The following is a 17,064-nucleotide window of genomic DNA, read 5'->3' on the forward strand; positions in this document are numbered from 1 at the left end:
CCAGCGGGAATGGTGGGAAGGCATACAGCAACTAGCCCAACCACGTGATCTGAAAGGCGTCCGCTAACGAGCAAGGGCTGACACTCCGGAAGGAGCAGAAAACTGGACAATTTCTGTTGGTCCGCAAAGTAAACAAGTTGATTCGGGGAAACCCCCAGGTGCGGAAAACGGAATGATATCCGGGCGTATGGACGATTCGTGAGTCAGAAAACGCCTGCTCAAAGTATTCGCCAGAACGTTTTGGACACCCGGCAGGTACAAGGCCTGAAGGTTGACGGAGTGGGCTAAGCAGAAGTCCCACAGAAAGAGGGCTTCTTGGCAGAACCGCGATGACCGAGCTCCGCCTTGCTTGTTCAGGTAGAATATGGCCGTGGTGTTGTCCGTTAGGACTGCTATGCAGTGGCCCCGCAAGTGGGGAAGAAAGGCTTGGCACGCAAGGCAGATTGCCCTGAGTTCTCTGATGTTGATGTGCAGCGACAGCTCGCTCTCATGCCATAAGCCCTGCATTGTCAGGCTGCCGTGGTGGGCTCCCCATTCCAGGGCAGATGCATCTGTAACCAGAGTCAAAGTGAGTTGGGGATGGAACGGGACCCTGGCACCCACCATCTGAGGGTCCAGCCGCCACTGCAGGAAGTCGAGTGTGCACTTTGGGACCGTGAGGACCATTTCTAGGCTGTCGTGTCCCGGTCGATAGGCAGACGCCAACCACGTCTGAAGCGGCCTGAGCCTTAGTCTGGCGTGTTGCACCACGTATGTACAGGACGCCATGTGACCCAGCAGCCTGAGGCACTGCCTTGCTGTGGTGGTGGGAAACTTGCAGAGGCTGGTAATTATGCTTGCTATAGCCAGGCGCCGTGCTTCCGGAAGGAAAGCCCTCACTTGGTTTGCGTCCAGGACTGCTCCTATAAACTCTATAGTTTGAGTAGGGGCGAGGACGGACTTACTGAGGTTTACCATGATACCCAAGCGAGTGAACGTGTCCATGAGTAGGTGTACCTGCGACTGGACGTGATGGTGAGACCGGCCCCATATAAGCCAGTCGTCTAGGTACAGGAAGACGTGTACGTTGTGTCAGCAAAGGAAGGCAGCCACGACCGCCATGCACTTGGTAAAGACGCGGGGGGCTGTGCACAAGCCAAACAGGAGGGCTGTGAACTGATAGTGCGTCTTGTCCACCACGAAACGGAGGAAACGTCTGTGAGGCGGAGTAATCGATATGTGAAAGTACGCGTCTTTCATATCGAGGGCGGCATACCAGTCTCCCGGATCCAGTGAAGGGATGATAGTGACTAAGGAGACCAAATGGAACTTCAGGTTGACGATGTACTTTTTGAGCTTCCTGAGGTCCAGAATAGGTCTTAGGCCTCCCTTTGCCTTGGGGACAAGGAAGTAGCGGGAGTAAAAACCCTTGCCGCTGAGCTCCTGAGGAACTTCCTCCACTGCCCCTAGGGCAAGGAGGGATTGAATCTCCTGGATGAGGAGTTGCTCGTGAGAAGGGTCCCTGAAGAGGGACAGGGAAGGGGGGGTGGGAGGGCGGGATGGAATGGAAATGGATAGAATATCCCATCTGCACCATGTGGAGGACCCAACGGTCCGAGGTAATATGGGACCAGGAATGGTAGAAACGGGATAGACGGTTCAGAAAGGGATAACTGTCTCGGGTAAGAACTGGTAATCCGTCCTCTGGCGCACCTTCAAAATGGGCGCTTAGGGCCCGCGGGTGGCTTAGACTGTCCTTGACCTTGTCCAGAGGAGGGGCGAGACAGTCTATTTCGAAAGTATCTACCTCTGCGACGAGAAGGGTCCTGCCTCAGTCTAGGAGAGAAAGGACGTTGCTGGGTGGTCTGTGGCCTAAAGGGCTTCTTCTGGTTAGCCGGGGTATGCATACCTAGGGACTTAATGGTGTTTCTCGTGTCCTTTAAGGTATGCAGGCGGGAGTCAGTTTGATCCGCAAACAAGCCCTGAGTATCGAAAGGGACGTCCTGGATGGTATGCTGGACCTCGGGCAGGAGGCCAGAGGACTGAAGCCAGGCATTCCGCCGCATAGCGATTCCCGACGCCAGAGTGCGCGCAGCTGCGTCCGCAGCATCGAGGGAACCCTGGAGGGAGGTCCTAGCAACCAGTTTACCTTCCTCAGCAATGGCCCCCAGTTCTGTACGAGCCTCTGCTGGGAGAAGCTCTTGGAATTTGAGGACCGCAGACCAAGAGTTAAAATTGTACCTACTGAGGATCGCCAGCTGGTTAGCAATCCACAGCGAGAGACCCCCAGTAGAATAAACCTTTCTCCCAAAAAAGGTCCAGCCGTTTTGAGTCTTTTGATTTGGGAGCAGGCCCTTGCTGGCCCTGTCTCTCCCTGGCATTTACCGTGTCTACCACAAGCGAACATGGGGCAGGGTGGGTAAAAAGGTACACCTCTACCCCAATATAACGCTGTCCTCAGGAGCCAAAAAATCTTACTGCGTTATAGGTGAAACCGTGTTATATCGAACTTGCTTTGATCCGTCAGAGTGCGCAGTCCCTCCCCCCCCCGGAGCGCTGCTTCACCGCATTATATCCGAATTCGTGTTATATCGGGTCGCGTTATATCGGGGTAGAGGTGTATTCATAACCCCTGGTGGGGACAAAGTACTTTCTTTCTACCCCCTTAGCTGTGGGGGGAATGGAGGCCGGGGTTTGCCAGAGAGTCTTTGCATTGTTTTGGATGGTTTTATTCATGGGAAGGGCCACCCTGGAGGGCCCTTCCAGGCCTAGAATGTCCACCATGGGGTCCTCATCCTCCACAACCTCCTCAATTTGAAGGTTCATATTGAAGGCCACATGCCTCAGCAATTCTTGGAGGACCCTAAAGTCCATCGGGGGTGGCCCAGATGTGGATGTGCCAGCCACAGCCTCATCAGGGGAGGACGAGGACGACTCCACTGGGAGGGCTGGTGCGGATGTAGCATCCTGGTCGGACATGGGTGGCTCCTCCTGGGGAGCTGGGGTAGCCTCTATCGCAGGTGCTGGCTCCACAGTTTGGTCTGGGTCAGGAGGAGGGCGGCTGAGAGTTGCCTCAGAAGGCCTGGCGCTCGAGCGAGACGGCGGCCGGGCAACTGGGGAAGCGCCCTGGGCTTGATGGTATGCCCAGGGTGTCCAAAACTGCCACTGGGGTTGCCAGTGGGACGCTGGTGGAACTTGGCCGAGGCTCCCTGGGCCAGAATGAGGGATGTCCGAGACCCCTGAGGCTCTCTCTGAACTGCCAGAAGGGGATCAGGACTGCGACGGCCAAGGAGGGGCGGTGCGGGAGTGGATTAAAGCAGGCACCGAGTCTCTTGGAAGGCGCAGGTCGTGCCGGGATCAGCGCTGTGAGGCTGATCGCGACCGGTGCCATGTTGGCGAACGGTGCCGCGCTGGTGAGCGGTGCCGCAATGTTGAGCGGTGCCGCGACGGGGAGCCGTGCCGCGACGGGGAGCGGTGCCGTGGCGATCGTTGATGCGGGGATTGGGAACCCGTACCTCGTCGGTCCGAGCGGTGCCGCGAGGTCACCAATCGTGACCTGGACCTCGAGCGGGACCATGTTTGCACAGTTGAAAGTGACCTGGAGCGGGAATGGCTCTGAGGTTCGAGACCGCAGGATCAGCGCCGCGAATCAGACCGAGACCTGGGGCTGTGCCGGGACTCAAAACGGCGCCGGGACTCCGAGCAGGAATGAGATGCTGGTCTGAGGGCTGATAGCCCGAACATCGCCGGTTTGCCCTTGGATGGCACAGGGACCCGTGCTGGGGCCGGTGCTGGGACCGGAGTCACCAGAGCAGTCATCTCGATGAGACCTCTCTCCGCCTCTAAGGTGTCCGGCGTGGACGGTAGAATGATCTCTTCTACTTGCACCGTCCCGTGTGGAGGGGTGGCCTGAAGAGATCTAGGCATGGTGGCCTGCTTAGAGGTCTGGCCAGGGTCTTGCTCCGTCGGGACCTTGGTAACTGTCTTAATCCTAACAGGGGGTCCTCCCACGGCTTGCTTCTTGGCAGCAACAAGGGAATGGGAATGGTGCCGAGGTGGACGTTTTTGGGGCCTGGGAGATCGCCGGTCCCGAGATGAGCACGGGATCTTCTGCGGTGCCGAAGATGGTACCGCTGGAGGGACGCTCTGTACTGACGCACTCGGGCCCGCGTCTTGAGAGGGCTGCAGGGCCGACTCCATGAGGAGTTGCCTAAGACGAAACTCCCTCTCTTTACGCGTCCGGGGTTTGAACGCTTTACAAATCCTGCACTTGTCCGCTTGATGGCCCTCCCCCAGACACCTGAGACAGGAATCATGGGGGTCGCCCGTAGGCATGGGCCTGTTGCAAGACTTGCAAGGCTTGAAGCCCTGAGACGGCATGCCCCAGGGCCCCGCAGGGCAGTCGTTGACGAGACTGCCCTCAACAGCTAAACTACACTTAATACTATAGAAAAACAATTAAAACTTACTAACTACTAACTATTTACAATGAAGATAAGAGAACGCTAGGGATAAGTGGAACACTTGATAGGACAAGATATCACTGTTCCAACAACCGTCACAGGCGGTAAGAAGGAACAGAAGGAGGGTCGGGCCAGCAGGGGCTTATATAAATCGCCATTTCGGCACCACTCCAGGGGGCTCCCCAGCCAGCTCGATGGGTAGCTGCTAGGGTAAAAGTTTCCGTCATCCGTGCACGCGGCACTCGCACACAACTAACTGTAATTGATATGAGCAATCACTCGAAGAAGAACCAACCATTTTCACAATAAATTGGAAGATCTGGAATGTCATGGTCTTGAAATTCCAAGCAGCTACAGAAAAGGTTTCAAAATTCTATCAGAATTTTAAAAAAATATATTTCTGTTACTAAACCTTACTGGAACCTTGAAAAAATTCTAGACATTTACAACAACTACTACAAAAAGACAAAAGAACGAGGAGTACTTGTGGCACCTTAGAGACTAACAAATTTATTTGAGCATAAGCTTTCGTGGGCTAAAACCCACTTCATCGGATGCATGCAGTGGAAAATACAGTAGGAAGATATATATACACAGAGGACATGAAAAAATGGGTGTTGCTATACTAACTATAATGAGAGTAATCAATTAAGGTGGGCTATTATCAGCAGGAGAAAAAAACTTTTGTAGTGATAATCAGGATGGCATTTTTCTATGTCCTCTGTGTATATATATCTTCCTTCTGTATTTTCCACTGCATGCATCAGATGAAGTGGGGTTTAGCCCACGAAAGCTTACGCTCAAATAAATTTGTTAGTCTCTAAGTGCCACCAGTACTCCTTGTTCTTTTTGCTGATACAGACTAACATGGTTACCACTCTGAAACCTACAAAAAGACAGCAATAAATTATAATTTGGCAATTATATAGGGTTTAATATCTTCAAAGTGTTTTGAACATTAAGCCTCATAACAGCTATGAAAGCTTAGGAACTATTATTCTCACATTCTACAGATGGGGCAACAGACCCAGAAGAGTTAAGTGACTTGCCCAAGCCCACATAAGAAGTCAGGGCAGAACCAGGATTAGGTTTCAGCAGTACTCAATTCTCTGTCCTACACTGCTTGCTCCGAGGCCATGTGGCTTGACATATTAGCTGTGTAGGGCCACAGATGCAGCAGAACCTCAGAGTTATGAACCCCAGAGATATGAACTGACCGGTCAACCACACACCTCATTTGGCACCAGAAGTATGCAATCAGGCAGCAGCAGAGACCAAAAAATAATAATAAATAAATAAAGCAAATACAGTACAGTACTGTGTTAAATGTAAACTACTAAAAATAAAGGGAATTAAAAAATAAAAATAAAAAAGATTTGACAAGGTAAGGAAACCGTTTCCTTAAGATGGTAAAAACTGCCATTTTTCTTCTGCATAAAGTTTCAAAGCTGTATTAAGTCAATGTTCAGTTATAAACTTTTGAAAGAACCATAATGCTTTGTTCAGAGTTATGAATGTTTCAGAGTTATGAACAACCTCCATTCCTGAGATGTTCCTAACTCTGAGGTTCTACTGTAAATAATTTGCCAAATCCTACTGTAAGGAATCGTCTTTTTCACTAATGGGATAAAATAGTGTAACAGTACCCTTTTGGGGGATATCCACACATTACTTGATGCAAAAGGGAAGCTGCTTATAAGTACTCTCAAAAATTCAGTATCATTTTTCATTTAGATTTTCTCCAAATGTTTCTACATAATTACCTAGGCTCAAGAGCAATCTGTTTGTCTGTCAAAGTTCCACTGCCCTGTGATGAAACAAAGTCATCTTCATACGAAACAACACTATCTGGAGGGCTCATGGTAGGAAGTAAAGGTCGCAAGATTGGAGACCCTCCATTTGACCTTTCCTCAAATCCTGTGAAAAAGGGGAAAAAAATAAAATAAAAAAAATAAGACAGTTGATACTAAACTCCATGTAGCTCACATGACAGGCAATGAGGCGGCAGGCCTTAAATACTTCCACCAGTACTGAGCAAGAAAGAATGCCTTCCCAAAAGAAGCATGCTAAATGAACATGATAGAACTGCCGTTGGATGTCTAATACAAAATGTCAACTATATTCTGCCTCTTTTCTATACTGAAGTAACAAGCCACTTAGAAAACATTATCTGAGTAATATGATGCTTGGGAGTGGAGCCATCTGGAGAGCTAGAGGGAGTAAATTCCATCATCTTTGAAGAATGAAAAAAATAATCAAAAAGGACATAATGTAAACTAACTTGTGGAAAACATTCAGCAGCAAATGACTACAGTACCTGAAGGCAAGAGCAAGTGCCTCACAGAGGAGAATTAAGTGCACTGGTAAAAGGACAGAATAGCTATGTACAAGAATGGAATGCAATGTCCTGCATGAAAATTCTGGAAAATATGCAACAAGGCACCAAATAGAGCAATTAACACTATAAACTTGCTCACTTAGTAAGAAAGATCCTGCCTATTGATATACCACCAGCGCCTAATCTATGAAGACCAGAGATTGCTACAGAGATCTCAGTTCATTAACTGTCTGTTGTCTGCCAAACTATTTTTCAGAGCTACCACTGGATAAGACAACATATGAAGAGTTAAAGTTAAAAAAGAAAAAAAAAAAAAAATCTACCCTCTACCAAAGTAACCTACCCCTGATTGTGCAGCATTATTTCGGTGAGTAAAGAGAATCTGGCACATATACAGTCACTGACATTACTACTTGCAAATAGTATGCATTCCATCTTCCAGGAATAACTGAAATGGGAAGAGAACGGGATGAAATGCTGTTAAAGCTTTGGCACAAAGCTTGATCCTTTTGTTAGAAATAACTCACTTAAGAAATCGCATCGGTGGGATTGGTGGGTGGATTTGAAATGGAGCAGTGGTAGGAGGAAGCATACTCCCAACCACTGGCTCAGCTCTCCCTGTTGGCTCCACTTGCCCAGCTACATTAAAGAAACCTGAAAAGAAAGAAGAGGGGCAGGACTTACCTTTTTCTCAGCAACAAGACCCTTTTACTATTTAATTTAAAAAAAAAAAAAAAAAAAAAAAAAAAAAAAAAAAAAAAAAGCTTTCCAACCCAGAAGCTGGCAAAGTGGTCTGAAAATAGTTATAGATGCCAAACTGAAAGATGTCCACAACAGCATGCATCTGAAGTATATTTAAAGGGACACTGAGCATATATGGAATAGAGATGAACAGAATGGGGAGGGAAAGAGAAAAATACAAGTGGCTTACAAAGAAGTAGTAGTTAGGGAGATTTCTATGGAGAAATTGTTTGGTATTGTCAGGGGTGAAGTCATCTATCAAACACATTCTGATCCTCAAACCCAACCCAAGATAGTTAGGTGTAGCATAGTACTTTGGATATGACAAGATACCTCATAAAACCTAAGTATACAATTCTAAAAATATATAAAATTAACTTGTACCACATATAGTTCAATGTTCTAAAATCATGTTAAATACATTTTAAAAATACAATTCACTCCCAAATTAGACTGTGTTGCATTTAACAGTTGAATAGGTCCAACGTTCTAATTACCTACACTCTGCAGGAGTGTAGCAACCTAAACACAAAAGCAGTCTTCTGCTTCCAAAAACAATGGAATTCTTTTCATGGAGCAGGAATAAATAAAATCAGGTCAATCACTTATTACTCAAAACTACATCGATAAAACTTTCCTGTGAATCGTAAGAATGGCCATAGCAGATCAGAGCAATGATCCACCTAGGTCAGTATCCGATCTTCCGACAAGGGCCAATGCCAGGTGCTTCAGAGGGAATGAACAGAACAGGTAATCGAGTGATTCATCCCGTATTGTCCACAACCAGCTTCTGGCAGTCAGAGACTAGGGACATCCAGAGCATGGAATTGCATCCCTGACCATACTGGATAATAGCCACTGATGGACCTATCCTCCATGAACTTATCTAATTCTTTTTTGAACCCAGTTATATTTTTGGCTTTCACAACATCCCCTGGCAACGAGTTCCAAGGTTGGCTGTGTATTATGTGAAGAAGTACTTCTTTTTGTTTGTTTTAAACCTGCTGCCTATTAATTTCATTGGGTGACCCTGGTTCTTGTGGAATAAATAACACTTCCTCATTCACACTTATGCCTTATTAACAGTTCCTTATTAGTCCATCTTCATATTTATTGAGATTCTTGAAAATTGAGTCATCACCAGTGAATTCAACTACAAAATGCAGTCAATATGAAAATTATGAATATACTCAAGATTCCCCTGGTGTAATATTTCCATTTCTTTTCCTTACCTTTTCCATGTAGTTGGTAAGATTTTGCAAATATGTTGATGACACTATGTGGACTTCCCTTGGCCAGTTCCTCCCATGGTCCCTTGCTTTGTGTGCCACTTGTCTGTGTGAAAAGTGGTAAATACTTTTCTGCCTCCTTCTGAAACTCTTTTATGGGCTCAAAAGCAGTTCTCTCCCCAACACAGAACTCCTTTTCTTTTAACACCTCAACAATTTTCAAAGGAGACTGCCTACGTTGGTCACCTTCCTCCTCAGAGAGACTCCCCTCACTTAGAAGAGGTCCTTCACTGATTGAATCTGTGCTGGAATTGTGAGGAATTATGCCTTTGTTTTGACTATAAGCCTGATTTTCAGACCCAGGGGAGTCAGTTTGCCTCTTTGATAAATGTCCTAATATTCCTTCAGGTCTGTGACTCGCTGGGGATCTCATTCCAAGGCTGACTGCAGCAGTATGAGGCCTGATAATCTCAGGGAGCTTTTTAAATTCACTAAGGTTGCCCACTCCAGGAAGGTTATCATCAAAGGTTGTATGAGACATACAAGTAACCAACATTTTCTGAATTCTGGCTGAGAAAACATCTTCATTATCCTCTCTCACAGGGGGACTCACAGCCTTAGCCCAGTGTCCATCATCCTGCTTCCCCAGCAGTAGTTGCTCCGAGTTCCACACTGAGCCATAGTTGATGCCAGCCCCAGCTAATTTCTTGGCTTCACTTTCAATTCTGCTAGACAAAGAAGCAGCTGTAGCTTTCAGGGCTTCAATACGATCCAGTTTACTCTTATATTGGCTGGCACCAGGCTTTACCAAGAGATCTTGCTGTGCAGCAGATGAAGTCAGGTAAGGCTGAGGTGTCAAAGTCAAGGATCCCACAGCTGTGTTGTGGTTCCTCCTGGTTGACAGTACTGAGTCAAAGTCCTTTGGCAAAAGGCCCATCTGCTCCAGATCCAAAAGCTGGGAGAAAAGTCCTCCACTTGAGCCAGCAAGAGGTTGTGGGTGAGAGAGTTGGACTCTTGGGCTCAGTCTATCTGGCTGTATCCACGTAGGCTCCATCAAATCATTTCTAGAATCAAAAGACAAGACTGAAATTTGTGACCAAGTGCAACATTTGTGAAGTACTAACAGCTCATGTGAACTTATATCTTTGCAACAAAAGTGTTTTTCACAGACATCAAAATACAACAATCTTTTGGGAAATAGAAATTATAGATGTACCAAAAATAAAAATGCGCTATACTGTATATACATAAAATATACAGCATATACTACAAAGTCTAAACACTCTCTTAAATTGCATTATGTTGTACCAGATAATATTCTTTGGTAAGAAAAAGCAAGATTTTTGCAGAAGTTTACAGAATGCAGTTCAGATGACACCTTGCTTTCCCTGCCACTCCTGTCTTCCAAGCTCAGAGAATCCTCTCCAGTTTTACTCACATTACCCTCCCAACACTTCATAGCAACTGACACACTGGGCAAGGACTAGACACATTTAGTGTGGAATATAAGCATATTCACAAATGTATAAATAAAATAAAAGACTTTTATTATAGATACCTAAGTTTCCCCTAACTAGGGTTCTACAAATGCATCCCTCTTCCAGTGATCCAGTGTCTTGGAATTTCCTTCTTTAATCTTACTAGCATAGTCTGAATATTAGGTTTCCTGAGAAACCCACCAGCTAAGTCCTGCTTCTCAACTTACTACATGGCTCTCCAAATAAATTATGCAGCCATTCTAGTCTCCGTTCTTCCCTGTTATTAGCACCCACACCTAGGTATTGCTAAGGTGCTCATCACAGTAGTATATTAATATTGCATTATACAGCAATACCAGTGTAGTATTTGAACTATTACCACTTGAATTTCCTAGCCCTAGCTAAAACTCTTCCTGCCTAAGAGACAAGTATTGCTACACAACAAAACTGTGTTTTAATTTGACCAAGGTAATGAGATACATAAATTTAAGAAACGGTTAAGTGATCATGTAATTAAAGACCAGATCACAGGACATACGTACAAGGGGACAGAGTTAAGGATGTGTATGTAGTCTTAACAGTCATTTCCTCACTTTTGCTTGTTTCAATGTGCATCCTGAATATTTTGTTAACATAAATTTGATTACATTTATTAAGTGGTGTCCATCAGTTTAAATGTCCAGAAAAGAAGACAATTGATGCTCCAAAGGACTTACAACCTAAATTAGACAATACATCAAATGACCAGATGACAGTTCAGTGTCAAAACACTGCGCAGAGATTCCACTCCATGCTGCTTCTGACTTTAGTGAATTAATGAAAAGCGTTACAGAAAATGAGCAAGAGTCTGCTTGCCACACAAGAGGGAGAGAGATTATTTCATGTATGAAGGCAACGGTCGATGGTTATAAATTGAGTATTTTGGAGGAAGCAGAAGGGGGAAATAGGAGCAAGCTGGGGAATAGGAAGAAGTTAGACCAGAGATGCAAGCAGAAACAGACTTGTGTGGAGCCCTGAAGGTGAGAATCAAAAGTTGGAACCTCAGTCTGAAAGTGAGGAAGAAAATAATGAGGTGATTCAAATAGAGAATGCAATCTAACTGGCAGATATGGTTATATGATTACTTGTTCTTGCACTGGGGTGATGACAGAGGAAAGACCAGTCCCTGATGCGGAATGCACATCTCTCTGAGATATCTATAGAAGAATAACAGCAGCAGTTGATGTCAATTATATTTTAAATACTATTTATAGATGCTATAATTTTGAGGCAGATTGGTAATCAAAATTTATTTTTTTGTGCATCAGATTCCTGTACAACCTCAAAATAAAAGTTTATTACTGCACTTCAAATATTCCTACTGTCATAGAACACTTTTATATCACTAATCACTATAAAAGCAATCGTTTTAGAAGTGTACTATATGTTCTATGGAGAACTAGAAGTCTCCGACTGAAACGTCCATACCTACTTACCTAACAAGAGGCTGTGGAGGTTCCGACAGGGACATATCACTACTGGAAGATGCACTAGGAGGACGTTCTTGTGCCTTGTTTTCTTTGTCAGATTCCCCAGATGGTTGATATCCAGGCCTGGGCTAGAAATAAAAAGAAGACTCTAACAGCAAAATTTTCAGAAGCGCCTAAAGTGACTGAGGAGCTTAAGTCTCAATAAAGTCAAAGGGACTAGAAGAAACTCAGCATTAAAGTTTTACTAGCATGCAAAAATAGAAAAAAGGAGAGGGCATTCAAGATTTTTGTCCCAACAAAACTGACTGGTGGGACACAAGCTTTACTCACACACAGAGCCAGCCAAAGAGGAACCAGGAAAGTTAACAGTAATGACCTGTCATCTAACAACCATGTTTCACATTCAGCCTCAAATAGCAATGAGTTGAATGACCTCAATAGTCACAGCTCTGCCAAAGTAAGCTGAACTGAAGCCCCTCATTCAGTCTGAGGAGTTTTACTATATGCATTTCTTAAGTTTCAATCATTGTATCAGTTAAGCAATACATTAAACTCAGATGTTAGTTAGAATTACGAGAGACTGAATTTCCATTCACTATTATTGTGTGTCTTGCTGATGCGAGGAGATTCTGCAGTTTATCTGTCTTGTGGGCAAATAAAATTTTGGTTTTTAGTATAGATCATTATACCTATGAAAACAATCTGCTTCTTTCCTTAACTGCTACCTTAATAAAGATAATTCAGGACCTTCCTAAGTATTCTACCCTCTATTTCTATGCCTATCTTTAAAATACTGAGGTAGTGAAACTGCCATACCTGCATTTCCTGCGCAACAGGGAGCTGAGAAGTTTCCTCTAGCAAAGTGTGTTCCAGCAACAGTTTAGAATAGGTTTCCTGTAGTCGCCTAGCTGCTGAAGGTTCAGAAGTTGGCATGTTCTTTGCCTTAGCAAAAGCCTCTCTCTGTTTCTTGTAAAGCTCTTGAAGTCGTTTGTTCTTCCGTTCTGTTGCCTCTTTCTGTGCCTTCTTCTCTTCATTCTGCCTCCTCTTCCTCTCCTCTTGCTGTCTAATAATGTACTGGCGAACCTCATCTGTGTCATAGTGACGTTTCTTGGAGATAACTTGAGGCTCTTCACTAGCAGCTAACTTGTCTGGTTTCCTTTTTGTTGGACTGTGGCTCCTGGCACCTTGTGTAGGCAGTGCAGATTTCTGACTGTGCCTTTCCCCATCTTTCTCTTGCTTTGTACTTGGAATCACTGAGTCCAACTGCAGATCATCAAGAATTCCACGTATCTCTATGGGCAGAAAGTCCTTATTTAAGGAGGTATGGTCTTCATCTTGTTTACTATCTGGAAGAGTAGAGTCCAATTTCTTCAGGTTACTCTCAGACTGTACTTTACTCCTTGACCATTCAGAACTTCTTGGACAGGTTTTGTGGGTAACATCCAGTCTGGGATCTGACCCTGTCCTTCCAATAGGGCCTGCTAAAGAATGAAAGGTGTCAGATGCTACATCTAAACATTTTGAATGGGAAATAAAGGTGGGGAGGGGAGATTTTCTTTGTTTCAAACTAATCACATAAAAATGGTCAATAATTGAAGAGCATAAAAAGTAAGGAGATGAACTAGTATTCTCTTGTCAGTTCCACTCGAAAGAGAAAACATCCTGTTTTATATATTAAAAGCACTGTACTAAAAAGCTTTGATATATAAAGCAAAGATCTGGGAAGTAGAAGCCACCACTGAAATATCTGCAAAAAATTGTAATGCACCAAGCAGAGCCAATGATGTCCAAAGCTCTTATATAAATTAGTACTAATTGGAAATGGATAGGCTGTAGCCAGGACACTGCTACCAAAATGCACATATTTTAATAGTTTCCATTAGCACTACTATAGTTAAGGATCTATCAGTTTATAATTAAATCCCTTCCGTACAGCTTTACAAATATGCTGTAAAGTTTACTTCAGAATGAAACTAGACATTGGGCAAAAAAATGATTACAAGTGCAATTTTTCTTCCAAATTTGATGTGAAATGTGTACATTGTTAGAATACCCAAAGAATCTTGCAAGTTTTATAGTCTTTTCTTTACAGTTTTTGAAATCAAAATGGCCACATTAAATTGTATGGACCATAGTGTCAATCCATATAGAGCTATATGAGCTATCATATTAATCTTAAGTAAAAATATAGATTTGCCACATTGGATTGGACTATAGCCATTAAGACCAAAGGTGGCCAAAATTTGCTGCTTCAAAGGAAAGAAGAATTCTTGTAATACACTATTACAACCCTCTAACATTGGAAAAAATCCTTCTTGATCTCTACAGTGATAATTTTGTGTCATGAAGCTTTGGAATTACTCTTCTCTTAACACCATAACTACAAATGTGAAAATCTGAGAGTTCAAGAATTTTGTTTTTGCTATAAGATGCAGATCAGAATTTGCCTCCAAGTTTACAACCAGGGTTCTTAAATTATCGCAAGGGTTACAAAAAGGTATAACTGATTCCATAATAAAACACAACTGCAGATCTTAGACTACAACCCTAGGCTTATCTATACACACAAGTTTCACCGGTTTTAATTATAGGTGTAATGTTGCACCAAATTAGCTAAACCACTGCAACTTTGTGTGAACACTTACATCAGTACACAAAGTTGCAAACTGGTGCAACACCACTCTTTTTTAATTCAAAACACAGATGAATTTTCTTCCAACTTTGCAGAAACCCTCTTTGCCTTAAAAGCAAAAAACAAACAAAAACCCCCACACGTGGGTACTTATCTTACAGTATCTGGGGCTCTCCAAGATGTTTTCGTCTGTGCGGATCCCACCCCAGGTGCCCAACGCAGAGCCTTGATCTTTGGAAAAAGCAGTGTCCACTGGGGCCGGGTGCCTGCATCCTGAATGTCCTCACACTCTCCCTTGTCCCTTCCCCACACATAAGGGCATAGCAGCTGCAACTCTCCCTCAGTTCCCTGGCTAATTCAGAGAACTCCAAAAAAGTGGGGAATCGAGGTTGGATCGTGGAGTGGGATCCACACAGATAATGACATCTTGAAAAAGCAGTTACTATAAAGGTAAATAACCACTTTTTCTTAATCAAACATATCCATGTGGATCCCACTCCAAGTGACTGATAAGCAGTGCCTCATCTGGAGGTGGTATAAAGGAGTCTGAACTGCCTCTAAAGAATGGTTATAATACCGCAGTCCAGAACTTGGCATCTGATCCTGCAGTCAGATCAAGGGAGCCCTCAAGGGGTGCATGTAGCGGACTTGCAAATGTCAGATATGGGGAGGTTTCTGAAACAAGAAAAGGAAGCAGTTTATGCTCCAGTGGAATATGCTTTAACCTTTGAAGGAAGAGGTATCTCAGCCATACGGTAGCAAACTGATGCACTGAGTAACCCATTTTGATACTCGCTGGGGGGAGATGATTTAGCCCTTCAGGTCACTGGAGAAAAGGCAATAAAAAGACTGGAAGACAGTCAAAGGATGTGTCCTGAAAGGGTAGTATAATAAAGCCCTTGAAATATCAAGGCCTGGAGTTTCTTCTCCCTGGGAGTAAAATGGAGTTTAGGAAAGAAAATAGGTAAATTGATGGACCAGTTTAAATTAAATCCGGACATTAGAAAAACCTCAGATGAGGTGTCAACATCATCTTGCCTCTGCAAAACGTTGTGTAAGGAAGATCAACCACGGGAGTGTAGAGTTTGCTGATCTTACTGGCCGATGTGATGGGATTAAAAAGACTGTCAAGAGAAGAGGAGGTTACTCACCCTGTGCAGTAACTGACGTTCTTCGAGATGAGTGTCCCTGTGGGTGCTCCACTCCAGGTGTTGGTGCGTCCCTGCGCCTTCGCTCGGAGATTTTTCGTAGCAGTACTCGTACTGGCCACGCATGCGCAGAGGCTGCCCCCCGCTGTGAGTCTAGGATAATAGTACGCATGCGTGGCCAATCTCCTCAGTTCCTTCTCTACAACGGAGGCTACCCCAACTCCGAAGTAGAGGGGAGGAGGGTGGGTAGTGGAGCACCCACAGGGACACTCATCTCGAAGAACGTCAGTTACTGCACACGGTGAGTAACCTCCTCTTCTTCTTCGAGAGATGTCCCTGTGGGTGCTCCACTCCAGGTGACTTAAAAGCCGTGTATCTTAAGGAGGTAGGGACTTCGGATCTGATAGGAACGCCGTTGATAGTACAGCCCTGCCCAAACGTATATCAGATAGAGGGCCTTGAGTAAGGGCATAGTGTTTAACAAATGTGTGCTCAGAGGACCAGGTGGCTGCTTTACAGATATCAGCCAGGGGAACTTTGCGTAAGAATGCTACAGAGGCAGCCATAGATCTAGTGGAGTGTGTTCTGATGCCGTCTGGAGGTGTAGCTTTCTTTATCTGATAGCACAACCGGATGCACTGAGAAATCCAGTTCGAAAGTCTCTGGGTAGAAATAGGCGTACCTTTGGAACGCTCCGCGATGGAGACAAAAAGTCTGGAAGAATTTCTAAAAGGTTTGGTTCTATCCAAATAGAAGGACAAGGCCCTATGTATGTCTAGTGTATGCATTGAGGCTTCGAATGAGTTCGCATGTGGCTTCGGGAAAAAGGTTGGTAAGTGTATCGGCTCATTAATGTGGAATGACGAGTGTACCTTAGGAAGAAAATTGGGGTGTAACCTGAGGGTAACCTTGTCTTTGAAAAATAGCGTATATGGTGGGTCTGCCATAAGAGCTGCTATTTCTCCTGCCCGCCTGGCGGAGGTAATTGCCACTAAAAATGCTGTTTTCATCGAAAGGTGTAAAAGGGAGCACGTGGCTAGGGGTTCAAATGGTTGTTGAGTTAGGCAAGATAGAACTAGATGAAGGTCCCACGGAGTGGTGGGTGGTTTTATGTCTGGGTATAGGGTTTGGAGTCCTTTGAGGAAGCGCTTGGTGATCGGATGAGCAAATACAGAAGTATCATCAATTTTGTCATGAAAAGTTGTAATAGCAGCTAAATGGACCCTGATGGAACTGGAAGAAAGGCCGGATTGCTTAAGGTCCAATAGGTATTCAAGTATGAGCGGAAGAGATGCTGACGTGGGACTAAGTTGTTTAGTTGAACACCAGTGTGTGAATCGTTTCCACTTACATAGATAGGTGGTGCGAGTAGATTGTGTTCTGCTATGTAGGAGCACTCTTTGAACTTGTTCAGAGCAATCTAGTTCGTTTTGGGAGAACCATGTAGGAACCATGCTTTGAGGTGGAGCATGGATAGGTTGGGGTGGAGAAAACGGACGTGTTGTTGTGATAGGAGGTTTGGAATGAGAGGCAAGGGGATTGGTGGTCGAATCGACATTTTGGTGAGAAACAGAAACCAGGGCTGTC

The 17,064-nt window shown here is 44.7% G+C and overlaps 1 protein-coding gene across 1 annotated transcript in view; it reads right to left on the bottom strand.

The window, feature by feature from the left end:
• CEP350 (centrosomal protein 350) overlaps window positions 1-17,064 on the bottom strand; it is a 134,953-nt gene that overhangs the window by 74,767 nt on the left and 43,122 nt on the right. Inside the window, exons 9-12 of the mRNA XM_065409685.1 lie at window positions 12,514-13,178; window positions 11,704-11,825; window positions 8,754-9,814; window positions 6,206-6,359 (exon numbers count right to left, since the gene is read on the bottom strand). Of these exons, the coding sequence (XP_065265757.1) occupies window positions 6,206-6,359; window positions 8,754-9,814; window positions 11,704-11,825; window positions 12,514-13,178 (2,002 nt within the window). The remainder of the gene's footprint in view (window positions 1-6,205; window positions 6,360-8,753; window positions 9,815-11,703; window positions 11,826-12,513; window positions 13,179-17,064) is intronic.

The sequence above is a fragment of the Emys orbicularis genome, chromosome 8 (genome assembly GCF_028017835.1).
Source record: "Emys orbicularis isolate rEmyOrb1 chromosome 8, rEmyOrb1.hap1, whole genome shotgun sequence".
NCBI classification, from domain to species: domain Eukaryota; kingdom Metazoa; phylum Chordata; order Testudines; family Emydidae; genus Emys; species Emys orbicularis.